This window comes from Pithys albifrons, chromosome 2 (genome assembly GCF_047495875.1).
Source record: "Pithys albifrons albifrons isolate INPA30051 chromosome 2, PitAlb_v1, whole genome shotgun sequence".
Lineage (NCBI taxonomy): Eukaryota > Metazoa > Chordata > Aves > Passeriformes > Thamnophilidae > Pithys > Pithys albifrons.
In genome coordinates, this window is record NC_092459.1 from 44,341,047 (window position 1) to 44,366,601 (window position 25,555).

The 25,555-nt window shown below is 43.7% G+C and overlaps 2 protein-coding genes across 5 annotated transcripts in view; one reads left to right on the plus strand and one right to left on the minus strand.

The window, feature by feature from the left end:
* PDSS2 (decaprenyl diphosphate synthase subunit 2) overlaps window positions 1-1,790 on the minus strand; it is a 123,682-nt gene extending 121,892 nt beyond the window's left edge. For all 3 annotated transcript variants that reach the window (XM_071548850.1, XM_071548851.1, XM_071548852.1), the window contains exon 1: window positions 1,366-1,790. In XM_071548850.1, coding sequence (XP_071404951.1) covers window positions 1,366-1,592 — 227 coding nt within the window. In that variant the 5' untranslated portion in view covers window positions 1,593-1,790. The remainder of the gene's footprint in view (window positions 1-1,365) is intronic.
* Window positions 1,791-19,196: 17,406 nt separating this feature from the next.
* The window catches only part of SOBP (sine oculis binding protein homolog), a 113,404-nt gene continuing 107,045 nt past the window's right edge, over window positions 19,197-25,555 (plus strand). For both annotated transcript variants that reach the window (XM_071548853.1, XM_071548854.1), the window contains exon 1: window positions 19,197-19,364. In XM_071548853.1, coding sequence (XP_071404954.1) covers window positions 19,269-19,364 — 96 coding nt within the window. In that variant the 5' untranslated portion in view covers window positions 19,197-19,268. The remainder of the gene's footprint in view (window positions 19,365-25,555) is intronic.

Sequence of the window (25,555 nt, forward strand, 5' to 3'; positions counted from 1 at the left end):
TCTTTAAAAGAAAACATCTGTTTTAAAAAAACGCTAATTTTCATCTCAAACCTGTTCAAAAATCTTGTGCATACTAAACTTGGATTCTAATGATGTTGCTATAGTTGCTGCTATAGCAAACACAGTTCTATCAAACAAAATCCCTTCCAAAACACTCAAATCCACAATCAAAAGCCCTTTCAAATTGCACCTTTTTTCCTTCATTTTAGTAAGCTTCTGGAGTTTTATAATATTTAAAAAAACCCTCTCTGCCAATCAGTTCTTGTTTTGCAGTCATGGAAAACGGTGCTCAACAATCCTAATTCCTGCTTATTGGCAGGAATGCAATCCTTTTGTTAGTGTGCCTTAATGGCTAAACAGCTTAACAACCTTAAAATTCTCAAAATTATAAAAAACTCGGAGCTCCCTGCTGGATGTTCCAAAGCAGACAATGTTTCGTAAAGCTACTGGTAACAACATACAAAGTTCAGAGCACTGTCACTTTGAGCTTTTAAGCTGAGTACTTCCTCCGCTTTTTCCACTGCTTTCCTTGCAATATCGTTCTTACTATAGCCAGGTAGAGGTTGGTCTCCCAGGCACTCAGCAATAGGACAAGGGGGCACGGGCTCAAGCTCCGTCAGGGGAAAAAATTCTTTCCAGAGAGAGTAATCAGGCATTGGAATGGGCTGCCCAGAGAGGTGGTGGATTCTCTGACCCTGGAGGTTTTTAAGGTGAGATTGGCCGTGGCACTGAGTGCCATGATCTGGTAAAGGGACTGGAGTTGGACCAAGGGTTGGACCTGATGATCTCGGAGGTCTTTCCAACCTAATCGATTCTATGACATTATTAAAAAAAACCCCACAACTTTCAGCGAGGCGGCCGCACTTTTCCCAAGGGATTTTTTTTCTTTTTGGGCACGGCATGGGGAAGCACAGCACGTGGCGTCACAAGGAAGCAACCTCCGAAAGGTGACTGCAGGACAGACCTGTTGCGGCAGGGAGAGGAGGGTCCGGGAGAGGAGGGTCCGGGAGAGGAGGGTCCGGGAGAGGAGGGTCCGGGAGAGGAGGGTCCGGGAGAGGAGGGTCCGGGAGAGGAGGGTCCGGGAGAGGAGGGTCCGGGAGAAGAGGGTCCGGGAGAAGAGGGTCCGGGAGAAGAGGGTCCGGGAGAAGAGGGTCCGGGAGAAGAGGGTCCGGGAGAAGAGGGTCCGGGAGAAGAGGGTCCGGGAGAAGAGGATGCCGGAGCGGAGACATCCCTCAGGACACCCCTGTCCCGGCGCCGGGCGGTGATGCCGAGCACCGAGCTAAGCCCAAAGCTCCCCCGGAGCTGTGAGGAGCCTCTCGAGGGCCGCGGGCGGCCCCAGCCCCCCGAGCCGCCCCCGGCGCTTACCGGGCGGTGTCGAGCAGCGGGTGCTTGGTGCCCACCAGCTTGCGGACCTGCATGGCGATGTTGCTGAGCTCGTCGCTCAGCAGGCACCGCAGGCTCATGAAGGACGTCGGGTACCCCACGATCTTCTCGGCCTCCGACACCACCTGGCTCCAGGGCGGGCCGCCCGACGACACGCACCGCAGCCCGCCGGTGCCGCGGGCTCCGCGCCGCAGCAGCGCGCCCCACATGCCGCCTCCCCGGGGAGGCTCCGCTCTCCCGCTACGAGCCCCGGCGGGACCCCGCACGCCGAGCGGCCGCGGCCCAGTGCCCGTCCCAGAGTAGCGGCGCAGCTGTGCCCCGACCGGCCCTGCCCCTCGCCCTGCCCCGCGCTCCCCCCGGCAGCGCCGGCGGCCGGAGTGGGCTCATGGTGCCCTGGGGGCGGCCATCTTGGGCGTCGCAAAACGCGCCGGGCCGTAAAGCGCGGGCGGCGGGGGGGGGAGGGGAGGGGGAGAGAGAGCCGGACATGGAAGGGACTGTCTCCCGTTGTCCTTCACCCCTATCCCTCGTGGGGAGAGGGACAGCGCTGCGCTTCCCCACTCTGAGCTTGTCATCTCCCTGAGCCTCTGAAGAGGGATCGCTCCCCGCGCCTGGCCAGGGCTCCGACAGAACGTGCTCAGCCCGCGCCCAGGGTCGCGTATAGAGAGCGGTGGGAGGAAGAGAGCTCAGGTTCCCACCTAAAGTGTTCAGCCTGCGGTCTGCAGCTACAGGGACGTGTGTTCTACAGAACTTATTCACTGTTAAGGCGGTCAGGCATTGGAATAGGTTGGATTTGCCATCCCGGAGAGGCGTCTGGATCTGGCGCCGGGTGATGCAGTTTAGTGGTTGTGGGGTCACAGTGGCACTGCTGGGGTGATGGTTGGACTGGGTGATCCTAAAAGTCTCTTTTGACCTTAATGATTCTATAATTCTGCAATTTCAGTGTACCGGGGGGGAGGGGGGGGATGTTTGTCTCTTCCCAGAGTTGTTTGGTATGTGGCATGTTACTGCAAAGGGTCTGCCTTTCCTTCTAGGTTTGCTCCATGGTGCTCTGCTCTGGCACCGATGAGGGGTTTATGAACAGCCTCCTTGAGAGCTGAAGAGGTACTTAAAACCAAACTATCAACATGAAAGGGCAGTCCCGTGGTGTAAAGGAGAGCACTCTGGACTCTGAATCCCAAGGACCTGAGTTCCAGTCTCAGTGGGGACCGTCCCCTTGCAGTTCAATGCCTCCCCGCCATCCCATCTCGGATGCTCAGCAGGGTCAGCCCCGCTTAGTACCGGGTGCTGTGACAGTCCTGAGGACTTCCCTGTCACTGTCCAAGTTCGCTCGGCCATGGCAGATGGACCTCAGGACTTAAAGAGTGGGGCCAGTTCTGCGCACGCTATGCCTCACCTAAAAAATCCACTGCGCAGGCTGGAAGGGCACACCCACGTGGGGAGAGCCCTGCCCAAATCTGCGTTCGGGAAGGTTGACCATACATACACACATTAACATCAAACTTGGCAGGTTACTCTGAATGCCCAACTGAAGGCTTCTGGATCCCCACAATTCTACAGTATGGTCTGCTGTATGTCATGCATCTCATTTATTCTGAGCACAGACGTCGCGATTCCTCTGCAGCTACCTGCACCCAAAGCTTTTGTGAATTCAGAGGGGATTTTCTGTACCCCAGAGGAGGAAATTTCATTGGCCATCTTCAGAAATTGGATTTAAATTACTTCCTCTGTCCCACAAACACTCCAGCAAGAACATGATCCATTCTGTTTTTACAGTCACATCTACTCTTCCTATAACTTCAAGGCTGTGTCTCAACAAATCAGGCAGAGTTCTGATGAGAAAATCGTTCCATCGGCTACATTCACATGAAAAATTAGGGTGTTTACATTTCAAATATAAGATACAGGTCACTTTATTTTGTTTGCATTGTTCCACATGATTAAAGAGAGTTACATTGAAGGATACTGTAAAAGAAGATGCAAGTAGAAAACAATTGCATCACAAATAAAGATGTCCAGGAAAGCACAAATAACTTCAGGAGTTACAAGGGGAAAGCTGCTAAAAAGGAACAAACATCCGTACCTGTTTTTCAAGGGCAGTGACAAGGTGTTTATTATTCTCATGCCTGAGACAATTGCAAAACTTTAAAACCTACTGTCCTAGGGAGAGGGCTTTGACCTTGGAGTCAACAACAACTGTACATGCCTGTGGCGTTTCGTAAGTGGCCTTTCCCAAAGTGGAGAGAGGAAAATCTAGAATAGAGGGGACCTGTGAAAACTGGAAAGGTGACATATGAGCTAAGGTTCTGCTGTCAAATCTTTGCTTTCTGTGCTGCCTGTCTCTGAGAGAATAAAGCTTTGCTTTGAAGGAGCTGCCATTGAGGCAGTTTGGTTAGCTGGTGTCACACAACAAACTGTTGCTAAATGGGGAATTTCAGCTCATAAACACAGTTTAGAAAGGACAGAATGCAGTGGCATGTTTCTGTGCAGAAGACTAAGTTAATGAAAATTGCCACAGGGATGTACTTAAGAGGAGTTTCCAAGGCACCTCATACTGTAATGGTGACAAGCTCCTTGATTCATTTCCTGAGCCATATCCATTCTTGCACTTAATGTGGTAACTGTTCTGTGAAAAACTAACATGATTATGCAATTAACTTCTTCTTAAAATAATGCATATGAACTGAGGGGAGTTGGGGCTCTATGGGCAGCATCTCTTGATGTGTGAGACCTTCACTTTTCAAAATCCCTGTTCTTTGTGTTACAGTCTAAAAAGCTAAACATCTCTGCACCCTTTGTGTAGAACTCTTCTACATCCACATGGTTTAGAACTAGGACAAGACCTTTGATATCTGTAACACCACACAGTGCCACTAGAGCTTCTTCAGGATTCAGCAGCAGTACGTTGGTGTTCTTTAAATGCAGCAATCACTGGAGAAATAAAGCAAACACTTTGTCAGTGAGTTTTATAGCTTTTTATTCTTATTATTTTTTGACCACAGGGACTCTTGGAGAAGATTGTGCTGTAATACCGAAGGACTTTCTGTCTCTCACTCTCAGACCAGTCCCTTCATCCCTTTCCCTTCTTTTAAAAACCTCAGAGTCTTACTTAAGTAGTTCATTTTTAACTCCTGGTCCAAATTAACGGTTTCCTTCTCCCAGTATCCTCACATCGTTGCTTCAGTCCCACACACTATCCCTACAGGCTACTGTTCTTTCTTTATTGTCACAGCTTCGTAATTTTTTACTCATTAAATTCCACTCATCATCTTGTCTGCACAGCCTGCATCCTAATCATGGGCTTCCCTTTTTATACATGTTTGTGGGTGGGACCCATGAAATCCTTTGCCAGATTTCAGGTACAGAAGCATGGAGAGTTTCTCAGTCATACAACCTAACAATATTTTTTAACTGAAGCAGAGTGTATTTTTTATTGCCAACCTCATTTTGCAAACTGACTGAACTATTTTAAAAATCAACTTCAAGCTGACACAACAGTCACAGGAAAAAATCATTACAAGTTAGCTAATATTTGACAGTTACAGGCATCAAAAGGCAGGGTTGAACAGTGGGCGATGATGGACCAACTTACCCACAGGCATTGCTGTTTGCGCTGCCTGTTTCTGAAGCAGAGTTTCTCAGTTTTTCTCTCAAAATATCAGGAACAAAGTATGATGTACTTACCATATTATAAGTTGTGGACAAAACTGCATGCCTTTTTTTTTTCCTTCTTTGCTCATTTCCCTGCAGGATTCAAGAGAAAAACCCAACTATTTCAAGAGGTTCAGTGACTGTACAATAGATGAGTCCATTTCTTTAGAGTCTTAAGCAGAGAAGAAAACTGAAATTCTTTTTTCCTTCATCAGTTGACTTTTTAAAGCCTCCCCAGGAGGAGAAAGAAGTCACTGGAGGAGTCCAATATCAAAGTTGAAGAACAAAGATGATAGGTCAAGAGACACTTCTGTTTACATCAGCATGCTCTGGACCAATGTACCAGAGAATACATCAAAGCCACTGCTAATGCCAGCTCTGGATGTCTTTTCTAGCAAATGAAAAGTGGAAATATTTTTTCTGACTACCATCTGAGATACAATTGCAGAGCACTCTCATTTGATTAGGATAGGAACATTTGACCTTTCAGTCTTTTGTAGTTAGCCTGGAGTTATCCAAAATCAATGATGTCCAGAGGAGAATGTGACCTGCCATGTTAATATATTAACTATACCCTACCTATATAACCAAATCCTCTAACATTTTATGATATTAAAGCTTAGGTACACTCTAAGGCTGTTTACAAAAATCAAGACTAACAGAAATATATCTGACTTCATTTCAAAGCATCCAGGTAGCTGCTGTTCCCACACACTTCTTTCCTCCCCTTTCCCCCTCTCCAAGAATTGATTTACTCTATAACATCCTTGAGAAGCAGACAGTTATGATCATTTCAATTTTGGAAGTCAGGAGGTTTGACGGAGAGGTTGTGTGATTTGTCCAAGGTTTTGCAAAACCCCTAAGACAAACTGAGGAAAGAATCCACTTCTCTTGACCTCATTGTCTGTGTCTTGTCTACAAGGCTGCCTGTCTTCCTACTAGCTGACAGACTACTGACAAGGATGAAGGCCTTATTGATCCTATAGTTAGATGCTGAAAAAAACACCAGCATTTAGCATCAGTTGGTTTCAGTACGAGTCATGTCCCTTGGGTGGAATTTGACACTAAAACATGTTAATTTTTAAGCCGAAATATGCCTGCAGAGATAGCAATATCAGAACATGATGTATTGCTGGGTAATAAATAACAAATGCTTTTTTGTTATTTGTTTGTTTTAAACAAATAAATACATATGGCTGTGATACACAGGGATCCTTTGACAGAGTAGGTGTATGTTACCCTTTTGCTCTGCACACTAAAAGCTCATTGGTGCACAGCACAGATGAGAAGCCAAAGCTCCCCGTAGCTCTCAGCAGTGCTGCACAAGCAGAGGGACATTCCCTCCTCCCCCACACCACACTCCCACAGAACACGGTTCCCTCCTCACTGGTTCATCAATCAACACTGTGAAAATACCAAAATCAATTGAAGTCCCTCCATTTCAGCAAGCCGAGTATGAACGGGAGCAGACAAGTGTGCAGCTGATCACACACCTCCTTGGTAGAGTCATTGTTCTTTCACCTCCCAACCCAATTTCAATTGTGAGACAGTCTCTTAGGCCATCTCCTCTGACAGGTGGAATTCCACTCAGGGGAATTTGGACAGAGACTATCAAAACAGCAATGATTTGGAGCCAAGTAATCTACTGAAGAAGGAGAAGGAAGATAAGCACATTGCTAGTCCTGGTCATACACAATCGAAGCTGACAAAGCATCCATCATCCTGTACAATATTAGCCTTTAAATATTCAGCTTTATCAGTTCCCCCATTTCTAATCCATCATTAACTACCTTATGAATCCTCGGCTGATTAGCCCCACCTCTGAAGCTCAGCAACCCATTAACTATTTATTATTTCTATTTAATTGAACACTAGTAGCAGTGTAAAACTCCAGCCAGACACATTTCAAAACCAGAACAAAGGAAATGGTCCCTTGCCTAAGAAGTTCATGGTTTGGACAAGAGTGAAATGACAGCTATGCTGAACAAAAGCTTACCCACATGTGCTCTACTAATCTCCCCACTTCACAAATCTCTAGATTTTCTATGGATTTTTCCAGTAAGTTCCATCTCAGTATCCCTTAAAATCACAGAAGATTATGTGGTTTGGGAAGGTCCTACAGGAAGGCAATTAGGATTTTGTGTGTTATATAAAAAATAGTTTGAAAAACTCTACGTAAATCATACCACAGTTACTAGGTAATCATAGAACCCCGGGATTAAAGTCATAGTATGGCCAGGAAACTGGCAAACATACACAACATGCACATTTTATATGAATTTAAATAAATAAATGGAAACATTTCTCAGCTAAAATGCTTACTTCTCAGGGACCAAATATATGTAATTTATGAAGCGTTATTTATATTTTGCTGCTTGCTGTTCACATGCATAATCAAAATACAGATACAATACTAAATGTTCTTTCTGCTAGTAAGGCTGTGTTTGTGCTCTTTTTCTCTCTTTTTATTACTTAGAGTGGAAGCTGTGTATTCTCCACCAAGGCTGGCTGCATATTTTCTCTGAAGTAAACTTTGTAGAAGTCACTGGTGCCTTTGTTACCTCCGCCTGTGTTTCTGTACCTTTCTATTTATGAGTCCTCTTTGAAGCATGCCTGAAAGATTCAGTTCCCAAGAAAGCCACCAGCCATTCCCTGGGCAGTGCTGCACAGCATGAGCACTCTGTGCCAGAGACTCAGCACTGGCTTGCTGTTTAGTGATCAACTTTAAACCCCAGAGCACTTGAGTAAACAGATTTCTAAGGGACTTCTCTCCCTCTATGCCCACTCACTGCGTCGCTACCAGCTAGAGAGTCATGGCAGTCTGGGAACCAAGTGTCAATGTATGAAAGTGAACCTGGATGATAAAGAAAATGGTTTTTCAATTTGAGTTAGAAAAACCAAGTTAAACAAAACCATTTGGATCCATCCTTGTAATTCTGTGTTTGAGCAAAATAATGTATTTTAAGTAGCACTGACTAAATGGCTTTGGGAAAATTAAAAAGGTATTTATCTATATTATACTGTACTATCTACACACTTTCCCCCATGTCTAGGTAAAGCCTTCTGTTAAATATAGGTGTTTTCCAGCAGTATTCCCTCTGCTTTTGAATTTATCCTGATGTCAATCCATTGAAGACAGAGAGTGATGACCCTCAGGGTACAAGGGGTGATGCATTTATATTTACCTGGCACTTGACTCACTTGCATCTGTTCTCCTTCTAATCCCTGTAATTAAAATGCCTGCCCACCTTTTCAGTACATACTCTAAAATTGTTAATATTCAGACATTATAGCAGTCATAGTTACTGCTGCAGGAGGACAAGAGGAAGAAAAAATCATCTAGGCCAGCAGAGCTAAGTAACCTATAGAAGGAAATCATGATCTACTAATGTAAAATAGAATATGAGAGCACTGAGTCGGATTAAAGGAGCATTTGCAGTAGTATACCATCTCCCATAAGAGCCAGTATGAAATGCTTAAGGGAATAGAACAAGAAATCAAGAAAGTACACAGAAATATGTCCTGTGGTATGTCTGTCCAGCTCCCACCTGACTGCATTTCAGAGACTTCTTCAGTCACATGCCCTATCAAGTCTATCATGTTTAATAAATGAAAATGGGGCTATTTCCCAGATCTTCCAAGTTTAGTTCTTGTAAGCATTTCTTTGAAGTTGTTTAGACTATTTCTCCCCCAGACATCCTGTGAACACGTTCCCCAGTTTTAGTATGAGTTACATAGAAGAATCTCCACCTCATTATGTTTGTTTTAAGCCTCCTGATAGTTTGCATTCAAAAGCAATGAGGCATGCCCAAGCTAGTCTAAAGAACCTCAAACACATCTCCATCCATTTCTGTTTTATTAATTCCCCTCATCTTCCTTCTTTCCTCTCTAATTCCTTCTTTCTTTTATCCTCATTTCTGTAGGGTGTTGCAAGCTATAAAATCACCTGATTTACAAATACATGCCTATTACATACCAAAATCCAAATTACCTAAAGCTCAGTAGTCCTCCAGAGACACACTCTTCCACAATGATGTTACTTGCTTGTAGGTTTAGCCTTAAACTTTGGCACTTCAGTTTCTGTCTGAGCTCTTGAGTGACAGTGACCTGTTTTTTCAGAGGTGCTTAGCACCAACCTCTTGGGGGGAGCTGCAGGCACTCTGTGAGCACAAGAGAACACTTTTATGTAAAACATCTGCCTGGCTCTGGGCACTCAAGTATTAAATTATTATTCTGGATATAGCTTCACAGTGTAGTGACACAGGAAGTCATCAGCCCAGGAGTGAAATTAAGAACCTTTGGACTGGCAGTGCAACCCTTACTTATGGTGATTTAAGCTAATGGGTACTCTTGAATTAAATATTACTAAATGTAAATCTTGCCATTTTTTTCAGGATCGGTGGCAATTTTTACAGAGGAGAATCATCTTAGAGGTTTTGTGTACTATGAATTTGTTCATTTTTGCTACATCAGAAGTCCTGCTGGGACATCTGATTTTCAGCTTTGTGTCTGTTTCCACAGTAAAACACACCAAACCTTTAGCTTACATGTTCACCTCCACAATCATCTAATACATACACTTTCCATCTGCCCTTTAATTTTTCCTTTTTCTCTGTTCCTCTTTTGGAATTTGCTCAGACCTATTCTCTAGCCTAAAGTGGGTGGTTTCTTTCCTTCAGTGTACTCCTCTTTGCATTTCTTTTTGCTTTCTCGCCACCTTTCTATGTGTCAGCCTTGTTCCAGTTCTTCTCCCAAATGGCATTCGGAACTCCTGCTACTTTCATACACTCTCACCATTTTAAGCTGCTTTCCCACATGCTGCCTTTCACAGAACACCTTCCATCCACTGATTTCCGAAGCACAGATGCTTGTTCAGTTTCCATGATGGCAACAACAGCTCTAAAAGAAACATATCGTTTCCCCTTCTGCAATTCATGCACAAATGCCTGGCATGTTCTGCCTGGAGAAAGCCTTTCAACTTTGAATTTCCTTGCTTTTGTGGAATCTGTGAAAAAGACTGATAAATTACAGCTTTGGCACTTATTTCAAATAACTTTATTTGCAGCCAGCTGAGGGAAAATCTGTCAGTGGTGCCATCCTCGTGTTCTTTCAAAGGTCATTGGTGTTTCATGAGGGAGCTCAAAGTCAAGCTGGTTCAAAGGGAGGCTCACATTTCATTTTTTTCCAAGAAGGTTAGATTACATGTTCTAATGGTGACAGGACTGTCCTACAAGACATAAGAGCTGAGTTCTAGTTGAGGCCACAAGTTTCTTCAAGTACATGTGTTTTGTCACTTTCTCTCTCCTGATGATTTCTCATCTGGAAAATAGCTGTAATAGTAACTGGCAGTTGTAATATTAGTTAACAACAGACAAGAAGACCCCAACTGATCTTATGGGTGGCAGTGTCTTGAAGTTGGCCTTGGACCTTGTTTTGGCGTTGGCAGTACAGGCAAAGCCAATAAAACTCAGTCTACAGCTCCTCAGACCAGGGCTCAAGCAGCACTATCTGTGACAGGCTTACAGTATGCAGAAGGCAATTTCTCACTTTGTCCTGGGGAATGGGAGAAAGCAATAATACAGAGCCTTGGCTCTGCAAGCCAGGGCTGTCTGAGCTTGCAGGAATAATGGTGCACCTGGGGACCTCTAGTGACACTCAAAATAAACCCCAGAGTGGCAGGGTTTGTCATGTTTGTGTGGGCAGGATTTCAGTGCATGCTCATAGAAACACACATGGAGTTTCTGACCCTCAGCTCCCAGAAGTTATCCAAAGCTGAAGTCTCATGGCAAGCCCTTGCCTGGCTCTCTGGGTAGGATGGAAATTGTATGTGACCATCTCCCATCCACACCCTCTGGTGACCTGAAAGGCAGTGGTGAGGATGTGTCAATTCTGCCTTAACTAGTAGCACTATGAAAAGAAATCAATAACCATACTTGACTTCAAGAATCTTGGATAGAGACATATACATGTATTGACCATGTTTTAAGGCAAAAAAATCTTACCTGTGTAGAAAAGGATTCTTAGGACTGTCTTTGAGCAAAATCTATTTTTGATTATGGTGCTGAGACATAGATTATTAATGTTACATGCATGATTTAATTAGGAAAAGCAACACAGTTCAGGAAAACAAAATACTTCCAGATAATAGTATTACTGATTACCTAGAAGATCATAAATCAAAGAAAATTTAATAAGATGCAGGAGAATAGGCTGACAAGAATCTCATGAATTTCGGCAAAGAAATGTGAAATCCTGCACCCAGATCCAGACAATATTTGTAGTAATACAGCTGGAGAAGCAGCTGGAAAGCAGCTTTGTAGAGAAGGCCCTTGGGACCCTGGCATTCAACAAGCTGAACATGAGCCAGCAGTGCAGCCTTAAAGAAAAGAGGGTTGGGGTGCATTAGGAAGAGCACTGTTGGCAGGTTGAGGGAGGGGATCTCAGCCCTGGAGAGACACATTTGGAGTACTGGATTGAGGTCTGGGCTCTTCAGTATAAGAGAGGCATGGACACACTGGAACAAGGACAGTGAAGGGCTTTGGAGATGATGAAAAGATGGGAGCATCTGATGTAGGAGGAAAGGCTGAGAGATTTGGAACTGTTCAGCCAGGAGAAGAGAAGGGCCAGGGAGATATATGGTCAATGTGTATAAGTACCTGAGTGGGGGGAGGCAAGCAGAGAAGATGGAACCAGTCTTCTTGCAGTGAAAGGACAAGGGATACATAGGCACATATTGAAATACAGCAAATTGCATGTAAACATAAGAAAAAGGGGTTTTTTACTATGAAGGTCATCAAACACTGGAATAGGTAGCCCTGAGATGCTGTGGAGTCTCCATGCTTGGAGATAGTTAAAACCTGGCTGGACACAGAATCAACTTGCTCTGCTTTGAGCTGGGAGATGTTCAAAGGTCCCTTCCAATTTCAGCTATTCTTTGATTTGCTGAATATGGGCCCTGTTCCAGTCCTGAATGTATTTCTGTTATCCATTCCCAAAATATGTTTGGATTTTTTGACAGACTTTTCACCACAGCAATGCAAAGGCATTGCCATTATATATTAGGATGTATAAAATTAATGTAAATATAACTGAGAAGATCAAGAGATTGAATCACATGTCATGGAGATTTCTAGGGAGATACCGGCAGGAAAGCAAGCATTGTGTTAGAAGAGCAATTGTCAAATAATGACGTGTCAAAGCACAACTTTACCCAAGTCTAAATCATTTAGTGTATGTCAGTGTAGAGACTTTGACATGTTTCTTTGGGTCCAGGAAAGAAACAAATAACGTGCTGTATCTTGTATATGCAATGCAGGGGGTAATTTGGACAAAATGATGCAATGTTTTTGAAAGCATGACAAGAAAATTAAGTATGAAGAAACTCCAGAATGACTTTATGAATGAAAAGAACCAGCAATTGCTTTCCATCCCTTGACAGATGTTACTTAAACTGACATATGATATCATGTAACAAAGCTCACTGGGGAAATACAGGATTATGAGAAAATGTATAAACCACTGTCGTTATTGTAAAAAATTCTTTTATTCCTCACAGAAAGACAAAGAGAGGAGGGATGCCTTTTAGGAAGAACTTGATGTAGATTACTGCAACAATATTTTCAGGAATCAGCACAGTTAATCTATTTTTTAAAAAAGAGAAGAGTGAAGTTAAAAAGAAGGGAGAACTTTCTGCTATATCCCAGTCCTACACAACCTCTCCCCTGCTCCTTCTGTCATTGTAGCATCTGGTAGACTTACACATTCAATAGAGAAAAGCAACACAACTCTCTCCTGCCTTTTTCTGCTGGAGAAGTGAAAGAATGAAAACAGTAATTGTCAGAAAACTATAGGTGAAGAACTGAATGTCCCTTGGCTGTAAATATTCTCAGTTCACTTGAGAGGAAGCTTTACAGCTGTAGGACCACTGCAGAGCACAAGTCTTCATCTCTGATCAGTTTAGTTTCTGACTTTGACAGTTCTCTGCTTTCAATGTATGTGAGAAACAGGGGCATAACACACAGAGAGTAAGGAGGGTAGCTCAAATCAGAATTTTGGTTATCAACCACAAAAAAAGAAGAAGTCCTCAAGAAAGTAGGTCTTCATATGTGTTCTTACCCACCTGTATGACAGAGAAAGTGGACTACTTTTTTGGACCAAATGAAACCTTAAAATTCACAAAATCTCTTTTGAAAAGATTAATTTCATTCTGAGATATAGTCCTTAATCATAATGAAGTTTAGAGGCTGCAAACCCATAGTTTGTCACAGCCATGTTCAAATCTGTTATAATGTATCTAAATTTCTTGCTCACCCATGTGTCCTTAATTTTCCTCTACCTGATCTTTGGCATTATATTCAATATGAAAGCATCGCAGAAGAGTCACTGAATAACCATAGTGGATAGATAGAGTGTAGCAGTAGACAGATGATAAAGATTTTTCCCCAAAGTCAATACTGGTGTCTAAGGCGTATTTTTATTAATTTGGTTTTTAATGTATTGCTACCTTTTAAAAGGTTTAATATTGATTGATTTTTAATGGCATGGGTGTTTTCTGATGCTAACGACTTCTTCTTGCTTACTTTTGGTGTAGGGAACATGAGCAAGTTAACAAAAAACACAATGCATTTTAGCAGAAGACTTGAAAATATTTGACAAAGAATCTGAGAAACAAGTTAACATTTCTTTCTGTTTATCAAATTACGTGAAGATTCATGCCAGAAGAGCAATAGTTATTAATGTTTTCATAAGTTAAATACAGTTTGCCAGAACTTTAAAAAGCATTAACAGTATTAAGGCTCTGTCTTGCCATTAAACTGTACAGATTTGACACTGATACCCTAAAGCAGCACAAAAAATGAAATATTCATCAATATTAAAATACCTCCAAACATTTCCAGACCTTTGTATTTGGAAAGGCACCAATACTCCCTTTTCAACTGCCATACTGTGTCTGCTTTCAAGAGGCCACCTCTTGACATTTTGCAGAGCAGCCTTTAATCGTCTGAGAAAACTCTGGATTGAGATTAGTATCCACAGCAGAAAGGAATCTAAAGACACTCCTGTGTGCGAGTAATGCTGTGGGCATTGGTCCAAGCTCAGGAATGAGTGGAATGTACCCCTACTTGAAGGTATGGGTGAAACAACATCACTGAAGTAGAAGTGGGAATTGGGTGGAACTGAAGCAAGGGAGAAGTTCGCATACATGTTTTCCAGCATGTACAAAAATGGCTGGGTGTACTTTAAAAAATATTGGTAGGCAATATTTTAATTATTCAGAGCATTTATTTTCTTCTGATGGCATAAATAATCTATCATCTTAGCATGCTATACAAAAAGTCAGAGGAACATTTCCACTTCTAGTCAAATGAAAAAAAAAGTCAACGTAACAGAACTTTTCTGTGAACACACATAATGAGTTTCTTTGTTTAATTAAACACTTCAGCAAACCGAATACCTGAATTTAAATTGCTGTTTATTATGGCTTCCCCTCAGATACAGGTGAAAGACTGCATAGACATATGTTTTCCATGGTGACTGGCATCACTAAGCAACCTGATGGAGAGCTGACAAAACCCTGGCAAGCAGGGAATAATAAAGTAAATTATCAGCAATATTAAGAGAACCCAGTTACGAGTCGCACCTTTACTTTGGCCTGCAACGTCTGGGGCTGTTACTTGGGAAAAAAAAAAAAAAAAGAAAAGAAAAAAAAAACAGAAAAAAAAAGACAACAGTCTTCCTTTTTACCTTCAGCTCCTCTCCTGTGTGGGTGGATGTACGTGTGGGTTTATACGTGCATAAACGCACGCAGACTGGTGCTTAAACACGTTTCGGTGTCCGAGGCTCCATGATGCGTTTCCCGCCGTGCTGAGAAGGAGCGGGACAGGAGGGGGAGCTCTCGCCGCGGCCGCCGGGCAGGGACGCTGTTCCTCGGGCCGGGGACGGCGGGGCCGCGGCCCCTTCTCCTGCCCGCATCTCCCGCCTCCCGCCGGGCAGCACCGCGGCTCCGGGAATGACCCCGCTTGTCCCGATTTTGCCTCTGAGACCGTCACGTTGTTTCCAGTGAGCTCCCAGAGAGCCGTTTGTTTGTCGCCGTTGCCTTCTAAAACCTTTAGCTTTTGAAGCCGTCGTGCCTCTTACATATTTACCAGATGGAAAAATCAGGCCTGCTTGTTTACCTCGTCCTTCCGAGCAGGCAAAAAACAGAAGAAATATCTCAATAATAATATTAAAGAGGCTTACACATTAATAAATACCAAAGTGAAGAACTGAGAGCAAAGTGTTGCTTTTGTGTTATCTGAAAAGCAGCTCTGGTACTTAGATAGTACCCTTTTAATAACTAAATAAATAGGAAATGCTAGTAAATACTAATAAATAGGAATATGAATAATAGAACATAAATTAAACCTGGAGTGATTTATTTTAAGCAACTCATTTGCACCTGTCATTTTACGAACAATATTTGCTTTTCAGAAGTCCAAACTACTGTGCTTGCAAAAATCCAAGTGCAAATTCAGAGCTGGAAATGCAAAGAACAAAAATATAGAGGTTGGCAAGGCACCCTGGGTGTAAAACATGTACTTGGTCATGGAATGAAAAGCTTAGATTCTTGCCATGACTCAGATACAGCAGGGTCCTGAACCTTGCAGGTGGCTTACAGACCGCTAAAAGTTAGAATCCCAAAGTTCTTCCCAAATTCGAAAGTGACCAATGAGCTAACAAAAAAAAACAAACAAACAAACAACAAGTTTCAAAGCCTTGAACCATCAAGACAGTGAGGAACTTTCTCCATCACACTGTGGTTAAAGCATACACTCTAACAGATTATTTTAAAATCACTTTGGAAGTTTCAGAAGGAATTTGGTCTCATTAAGATCAGGGGTAAAATCTTCACTGATTCCCACAGGATCAGCCTTTCATTTTTGGCTGCAAAGTGCTTGCTGATACACATACCCCAGTATCTCTGTCTGGTAGTATAAATCTGAGCAGTTCTATTGATCCAATCAGTCACCTTTATTCACCTATTTAAGATGTTTGTAGAATCCATATTAAGAAATACTGAACCAGGTTTCTTTACCAAAAATACAGGTTTTCACACAAGAAATACATGCTGTCACAGTTCAGTAAATATACTTAATGTTAGAGTCTCTATAATGTAAATACCAGATTTATTTTCTCATAGGTTTTTGGAGATGTTCAAATTAATGCCATTGTATGGCTGACAAATTTGTGGCTTCCATAGATTCTGATATTCTGCCTCTCCTTACAAATTCATGAGCTACCACTGAAACCTGAAAGCGTTCCTTTTTGTTACTCATTCCCTTCCCAGTCACAAGTGGAATAATTAGATGGTTTCCAAAACTTATTTCGGTACCTCCGATGTGTGACAGATAACGTCTGAGCACTCTAAATGCATGAACTTCTGTGTTGACAGTTGATAGTCCTCCATATGCTATCACTAGAAGAAAAACTTCCCAAGAATATGCAGTGTAATAATATGCAATATATAAAGGTAATAACAGCTCTAGAAAAGGAGGAATCATGACAGTTGCAGAAATAACCTACCGTCAGATGGAGATATTATTATTATTATGACACAGAGAGGTAGAACTTTTGTATCTCTCCCAATCCTATGTAAAATTCTGAGAAAAACAGGATGTGCTTTAAGACTGGGGCTTTCATCTGGTGGTTGATGAGGTACTGGGGGACTGGAGGTTCTTTTTAAAGAGCTGAGAAAATGAGCCTACTGTCAGGAGGAATAAGTTCACATCTCCATTCAGAAGTATTCAGAAAAGTACTGGGAAAAAAAAAAACTAACTCAAAGCTACTACTTTACTCTTGATGATAAAGAAATGAGAATCAGCATTCAGAATTGATAGCAAGAGGTGTGCAAAGTGCTTCAATTTGCAACAAAATCTTCGGATGTTAGTTAGGAAAACTGGAGTGACAGATTTGGTCCTGAAGATGTTAATTTTGGTCTACTCGCTCTAATCTGAAGTAAATTCACATTACCTGAGCTTGCAAATACATTCTTCAAAGTGTCTTCTGACATTAAAGGAAGTTCTGTTTATGGTGGGAGTTTGAGATTAATCTTTTCGACAGATTGTCAACTCAAACCTGTTAAATTTATGCAGTGAAACAGTGCTTTATTACAATATACATAGTAGTCTTCTGATGTTTCACAGAACAAGAACCATTTGAGGTAACACTTTTTAAGCAGAAGTTCTATGGTTTTCATTAAAAGTCTTCTATCTGTTCTACAGAGAAAATAGCAATATGTCTAATGCAATAATTGATTTTGACTTTTTCATTAGCATGACTTGATTTATCAGCAGTATGATGGCCATTCAAAGCAGAATAGTTGTGTAAAGTTGGCTTGCTTTTACCAGCCCAAGGTTTCATAGAGCCACGTGAGACTGTTTAAAGACTCCCTTTGTGCTACCTGTCTTATCCCTATTGTGTGAAAGAATACATTGAGATTCTGGGAATATCTGCCGTACTTGATGAGAGCTCAACTGTACCGATTAACTTGTAATAGAATACGATGAAGAAAACATAGAGGTGAGGTTGCTGCTGCTGGTGGCGAGGCACAGGAGGAAAACCTCCCTCTTAAGCACCATCATTTGGAGGTTATCTGTAGTTGCAGTTAGTTTCCACAAGTTTCAGAAATCACTATATTTTAAAATATTGCAAGCAAGGAAAAAAAGTAAAGCTTAGTTTCTTCTCATGCTTGCTGCTGGTGAGTCTGAGCCCAGACCTAGTCTTCCTGGGATGTGTGGAACGGACCGAGCCCACAGCACAAGCCCTGCCATGGCTGTAGTCCTGCAGCTCTTCAGTGCCAGCAGAGCTTTCTCGAGGGTCTCTGCCAGGTCCTGGTGTTCTGTGGAAACAAACGATCGGGGCTGATTTTTTTCCAACATCTGCCTTATTCATTCAGGCAGTGAGGGGAGTGGCAGCACCTTTGCCTCACAGCAGCCGTGACCTTAGCACTGCAGATGCGCTCTAGGATTTTACACACAATCTGGTTGCTATCTCACATTTTGATGCTTGATGCTCTAATGGCTAAGACTATGCAAAATCCCCATTTCTTCTTATTTTCAGTGTCACGGAGGAAAATGTGCCCCGTGTCTCTAACCACTCTGCCATCTGAAGCAGACAGGCAAAGCTCATTTTAGTCACGAAATGAGCAAAGTTGCGCTCAACTTTTCATGCTGAAAAGTGCCAGTGATTTAAAGCCTCGGAAACAGAGAATGTAAATTAGACATTGTTGTATGCAAAACGAACTTGTCTTTGACAGGCTCAACAGAGATTTTTATGGGGAGCCTACTCATACCCACACGGAATGCAGTTTAGCTTCCGACTGTGGGTTTGGGTGCTTTTATAAAAAATGTATCATTTTAAGGTGTAGCGCAGGCATAACGAGCAACCCCGTACGATTACAATTTAGACTAAGGGAACAATGAACACCCCCACGCCGTACTGTGTAGTATCGGTAATCAGGGACTGCCAGGGAAAGAGGGAAAGCACAGCCCAGGAATAATCAATGTATCGCCCACAGTGTGTGCTGTAACCCGGCACCTCCTCGATGAAGCGCGTCCCACCAAACCATTCATCCTCAGATAAAGGGGAAAACAGTAGTCAGGTGAAGACCCCTGGCTGAAGGTGGCGGGGACGGGACGGGACCCCTCGGGTGTGCGTGGAGGGCACAACACGGTCCCTCTCCCGCATCGGGGCTGGAGGCGGGGGCGGGTGCGCGCCGCCCCCTCCGCACCGCTCCCCTCTGCTCCTCTCCGCTCCGCCCGGTGCTCGGCGCGGCGCCTCCCCCCTCCGCGGCTCCCATGGCGGGCAGCGGCGGCCGATTCGGTGCCGGCAAGCCCCGCCCGCCGGCGGTCCGGGGCCGGCCTCCCCCTTCGCTCCGCCGCCCCCTCCGCGGCAGCCCGCCAGCAGCGCCACAGCAGGCGCGGGGCCGGCTCGCTGCGCGCTGCCTCCCGCCCGCCCCGCCGCTCCCATGCGGGCCGGCGGCGAGGCAGAAGATGGCTGACTCGCCGGGGCACCCGCGCCCCTGCCCGCCCGCGACCCCCGCCCCGCCGCCGCCGCCGCCGCTCTCCCCCCGGGCCCTCCGCGGCGCCGCCCGCCACCACTGAGAGCCGCCGCCGCCGCCCCCCGCGCCCCTCCCGGCCCCCCCAGAGCACCAGCAGCCATTTCATCTCCACCACACCACCACCAAGTAGGCGCAAAAAATGGCAGAAATGGAGAAAGAAGGGAGACCTCCCGAAAATAAAAGGAGCAGGAAGCCGGCGCACCCGGTGAAGCGGGAGATCAACGAAGAGATGAAGGTAGGTGCCTGTGATGGGGACGGAAGCGGGGTTCCCCCCCGTCCCCCCCGCCTCCGAGCATGGAGATGCAATAAGAAAGGATCTCTTGTCATTTTTTTTTGTAGGATGCACTGAATGTGTCTCAACTCCGCCTCCTGGGCTGCAAACAGAGACGAATTCACAGGCTGCAAATCCTGTTCATTGACCAGCTTTATTTGTTTTTTAAAAATAACTCTCCCTCGTTGGGCTTTTGAGCTCCTCGGGTGCCAGTGATCAGCCTATTTCTTCTTTTTTCTTTCTTTCTATAGCCATCCCCTCAGGTAGCGGGGAAGCCCTTAAAGTTGTGAAAGAAAGGGACCTCTTTTAAACATTGTATTTCTCTCCTTTTTCAGTAGCCAGCTGCAACTGTGTAATTAAATTGTCAAAGTGAAACGTTGCGGTCTGAGCCGCGCATCAGTCTCGCACTTGAGCGCGGAGACCGCTTTTCTCTTCCTCTCGCCTCCTCCTCTGCTGTACCGCTTCGCTCCGCGGTTCATGGCAGCGCAGAGGTGTCGCTGGAAGGTGGCTTGTCCGAGGGCTGTTTTTGATGGAAGTGTATTTGCCGTGAGGAGGGCTGTTCCGCCCGATGGCAACCGGTGCCAATCCAGCTGTGCGCTGGCGGCCGCTCCAGATGTTGGGATGGCTGCGATCGCACAAAAGCGTTATTTTGGAACTTATTTTATCATTAGGTCGCCGCTTCAGGCTTGACCAGTCTATTTTTTGCGCCTGTTTTCCACGTCTGTTCCATGTCTGTTTGTTTTGCGTCTCTAATTCCCCAAAGTTGGTAACGATGTATTGCGAGACTTCAGCTGAACTTGTTGTTGTTAAATGTACAGATAAAGTGACTAAAACAGCATAGTCTGGCTACGAGATAAAACTACTGAGATTTAATTTGAATATGTCATTTATTAAAAGGCTGATTGTAAGTGGAAGACTGCCTGGAAAATGTCACACGTTCACATAGTACGTACACTATATAGGCGAGTGTATAAATATGCATGATGCCTAGTGAAAATGTCTTTGCTTTCTGGAACATTGATCTCCCCACGTGAAATTAAACTGGAATGCACAGTCCCCTCCTCTCTCCCCTCTTTTGCCCACCACTACTTTTGGTTAGGTGCCCTTTCCTGCCTAAGGCAGGCATTCTTGTTCCTGTTGTCTGCATAATGAGTGTCTGCACGGTTCTGCATGCACATCAGCTGGAAATGTGGACTAGAGTAGTATTAGTGAAATGAACAAAATAACGTGTTGGTTCATCTCTTTGGAAACAAACCGTAGTAGTTTCAAATCCAGAGGAGTGGTATTATTCTTTGCAAGATATGTGACACATCCTGTTTTCGGAGAGGGCTCTGTGCAGGCACCAGAGAGTCATTTGCTCATTGTAGTCTCACATAGTTTTGAGGATTGCAGAGGTCTGTAGTACAGGACATTGGCCCCTCAGAGCATCGCCTAATGCGATCTATATGGATTGCAGCTTTTAAGTTTCATAGGTTCTAGAATTACAAATTAGCTAATTTTAATCAAAACATGTGAAATGTTATCCTGGCTGGATATAAAGGCTGACTGTGCTGGATCCTCTGGGTTTGTTTTGTTTACTTTGGCTGCAGGCACACTCAGCGGTTTGGGAGATAGTTGTTCTTCTACAGTATAACAGATGTTTGTCTGAAAGGGTGAGGAAGAAACAAAAACAACATTGTGTGAAGGAGAAAAATTGCACAATTTAAAACTAATGCTTTAGTATTAAGCACTGACATTTACCTTCATGTAGAGAGTTTCTCTTTTTTTAATCGTGGGTAGATCCTTAAGGTTAGGAACATCAAGATTTCAGCTGACTTAAAAACTAAATGTGGGCAGAACCGGTGTTTTGAACCCATGTAATTTCTGGTTAAGAGTGAGATACCTGATAGCAGAACCTTTCATAGCCAACCTTTCAATGTAAACTATGCTATATATGCTATCCATTTTTAGTAGGACAGTTGGCTGTGATCACCTAAGAAGGGAAAAGAAGAGGGAGAGAAAAAAAAGTGGTTTGACTTTCTGACTGGCTGAGAAAGTTAAAATCCTGTAATGACCATTTACCCTTTTTCTTTACTGATGAATTAAGATGTCTAGTTGTTCTTCATAAATCCAATAAGGAATACAATAATGTAACAAATTGGTTACAGTGTGCAAAATGTTTGCAGTGAAATGACAGAGGGAACACAATGTGCCCTTGTGTAGGTTCGTATCTGTAATGTTCAAACAGGCTGACTGTTTCCCTTCATCTGAACTGCTTTCATCTGGACCAGTGTAAAATAAGCTCTGGTAAGTAATCACGGCAGAGCAGAAAGAAAGGAATGTATACAGCAATAGACAGCCTAAGCTGTAAAAACTGTAACCCGAGTATCAGCAGCAGATCAGATATCAAGGCTTTAAGGTAGGGGAAATGAAAGAGATGAAGGGGAGGAAAAGACGAGAGAGGGAATGGAAAAGTCAGCTTGGAAAGTGAAGGAGAAGTAGGAGGGCCCCTCAGGGAAATTTGGCTCAGGGATTAGGGAATTTTATCATGGTGTACAGTGACCTACTCAGGTTTCAGCCCACGTTGGATCAAATTGCCTCCCTTTGCTAGCAGAAAGAAAAAGGACTGGAGTATATGTGATTTCTCCCCCCCCCCCCTTTGGATAATAAAAAGGCCATTGGTACAAGTGTCTATTTTAAATACAGCAAATGCAAGGCACTATGAATGAGCAATAAAATTACCTCATCACAGGGATCTCCTTCGAGATTTGCTGTTTGATACAGTCAGATATTTACTCGAGAAGGATCGCAACACTCAACTGCTTGGTTTGGTGTTTTCCAACAGTAGTGTCACAGCCGGGTTTTAACATGACTGTATGGATATTCAGGTTGCTTGCTCTTTCCTTATGCCAGATATTGGGTTACATTTTTGTTATCGCTAACCTAATGTACATGATGGTTATAACAAATTTTAATTTGATACAGTGTTGTGTGCAAAAAGTACATGACTCTGCACAGTTTTCTGATATTACGTTTCAATGAAAAATGTATTCAGGAGGAACTGTTTTGTTTTGCTGTGACCTTTACAGCCACTCTTTCTTTTTTTCCAGTTATTTTTTCTTTTGTTGCCCTTCATTGTTCAGATGGTACTTTAAATTTTTGTTTCCAGAGGTGGCATTCAGCTCACTCTTTGGAGGAAGAGCAGGTAGTTATTCTGAAATTCAGTTCAGTTGTCATTAATCACTTGGTAGTGAATAACAGAACACCTAATAGATCCAAAGCCGTTGTCATTGGGGAACCCAGTACTATTTTAAGACCAAAATATTTTTTTACGGTTTAATTGATGAAAGTACTTGTTGAGGCACAGTGGTGACTCTCCCATCCATCCCTCCTCAGCTTATTTCCTGCTGCCAGGAAGCAGTGCTGTTCAGGAGGATCAGCTAGGTGCTCTGAAGTGTTGTGAAGTGAGGTTAAATCCAGTGCTGGATTGCACTGCAAGTTCTCCTACACATATAAGGCAATGTATCCATGTGTCTCTAGCAGTTGAAAGGCAAGCAATTAATTTACACTGTAATTTCACAAGGCTGCTTCATGTGCCCAAGGAGTTTACCATCTATGAATATTCCCAATTACTAATTTGTATCTAAAATTGGACTTAGTTCCTGATGCCTAAAGCTTAGGACAGCCCCATCTGTTATCATTTAATAGTAAACTCATCAGAATATCTTTCTGTTTAATATTTCAATATTCCCTGTTTGGCATTTGAAAACACTACTGTTAGAAGGAGGAAAGCAGTGAAGCAGGAATAGCAGCCTTGAGCCTGGAGCGAGCCAGTTCAATCGGAGCACTCAGAAGATTCCAAGGAAACTCCTCCCTTCTCTCCTGAAAAGCAAAGAATGTCTCTAGGAAAGTGAAAAAGCAGACAGACTTTATCAATTGCATTATTTCAGGAGACCGAGGTGGATGCGTTTTCTGTGGGATGGCTGCAAAGGGGGTTGCATTGTCTGCACAGGAAGCCTCACCGGCCAGTGCGCTGCAGAAATAGTGCTTCCCTGAACAAAGTGGGGGATACGGAACCAATCATGTACATGGGAGAACAAAGAAAAGTAAGGCATCAAGGAATTTTGCTTTCTGATAGCATAATGGTCCAACCATAGAATACAGTGTGGTGACAACATAAGCAAGCAAAGAATGTGAGGGCTGGAAAAAAATTCCAAGTTTGTATTGTGACTATAGAAATATTTTTATTTCCTTGATGCAGTGAAAGTGAAAAATGAATCTGTGGGGCTCTGCATCGAGTGGGTTATGCAGGCAAGGAAATGGAATGGAGCCCCTGTGCTTCCTCCCAGATCTGAAATAAACATTCAGCAGTAAAACCTAGAAGAAAATGAGTCTGACAGACTCATTCTCCCCTGCGTTTCCTGTCTTCGTGTTTGCCAGGCCTTGTTCGGTGAAGCCAGGACTTGCCCCCTGTGAATAAGGTTCACAGAGAAGGAAAGGCAAGAGATCTAAGATGGAAAGAGAAGCATGGCTTAGCTTCAGAATGTATTAATTAGCAGAGATTTGAGAAAATGATGCATCGTAATGTAAAAAATCAAACTGTAGGTGTACTGTTACGATGAAATGAATCCTAAAGTGGGAAGAAATGTGATTATATTTTTACTGCCTAGAATATAAGTCAGTCTCACATAGGAGAGAAACCACAGTCTGGCAAGTCAACACACTCTTCTTCATCTTTCATGTGAATAGGAAGCAAATTCAAGTAGAAATACCAACAAGCATAATAGTTATCCTGGCTCTTCTAGGAGGGACAATATTTCTGTGTAGTATAAGAAAAGAGAAATCACAGTTAAAACATGTAAATTACACATTACCCTGTCAGTGGTGATAAGTGGTTTGGGGTTTAGCAGGCAACAAAACCTGAGTTGCCTTCTATTGGGAAGGAAGGGCTTTCGTGATGGCGTGTGGCTGGGATCATTGAACATTTTTGAGCCAGTTTCTTTGGCAGGGATGAGCTGGTTGGGATGCACTGCAGCCATAGTGAATCTTTCAGTTCAGCAGCTGTGATGGTGTGCTGTCAGCTAGAGAAGAGCAGGAGGTTTGGCTCTGTTGAGATGTTAACCAACTGCCTGGTTGCACTGGCAGCTGAAGAGATGATGGGTGTTTCCACTGTGGTCTTGGAAGCTTGTCTACTTGGTGCATGCAGAAAAGACAGAGTTTGGCATGGCAGAGTGAGTGCAGAAGGATGTGGGACAGGATTTCTGTGGTTGCATTCTCAGGTCGCGTGCTGACCCACACTGTAAGTGGCACCAAGGTTTGGTCTCTTGCTTTCCCTACGGGGGACTGAGCATTGCCTCCTTGTCAGGGTGAAGTTAGGTTCTGTGCTGTACCTTTGCAACAGATTCCATGGGTACTTGCATGGCCACTGCTGCTGGGGGTCTGCCTTTGGGCTCCATGGCATTTGCTCTGGACTTAAGGGTCCCAGCTTAGCAGTGTGATTGCTGACTTGTGATTTTATTGATGATGAACAAGGTTTTCCCTGGTGCACTGGTTTTTCATATCATTCCAGACCTCTGACATGACTGTGGTGTTGACGTAGCACCCTCCATTCTTCAGATACTCCACATCCTTTTGGGAATGGGTCTGAAAGTAGGCATGGACCTCTGCTGTCCTGTTCCTGCAGAAGCTTTGAACTGTAGCTCCTTGCACATGCTCCATCTGGTTATCCACACTTGCCTTCACATCTCCTCCCTGGTCTTTGGTCCATTATTTCTCAGTTCCACTGGCTTCTCTCTAGCTTACTTCATCACTCCTGCTTCTACTTTCCCACTCCAACCTTGGGTTCCTCATTCTTTCTTTTCTCAAGCCTCACTGTTACAATCATCACCCTTCCTTTCACTTGCCTTTGAAGCTTGCACATCTTTCAGTGATGTTCTGCTCTGTGTGTACAGGTTGTGTATTAATTTGCTTTCTTCCTTTTCTTAGCTTCATCAAGAACTGGGCCTTTTTGTTTCTCTCTCTTTTTTTTTTCCCCCCTTTTACTTTTTCCTCCCCTGCATTCACACAGAGAAAAGTTACCTCATCTTGTCTCGTCAGTTGTATTTTGATTACAGCCACCACACTGGTCTTTACAAATCTGATCTTGTTACCTTGCCTTGAATCCATGTAGATTGTGT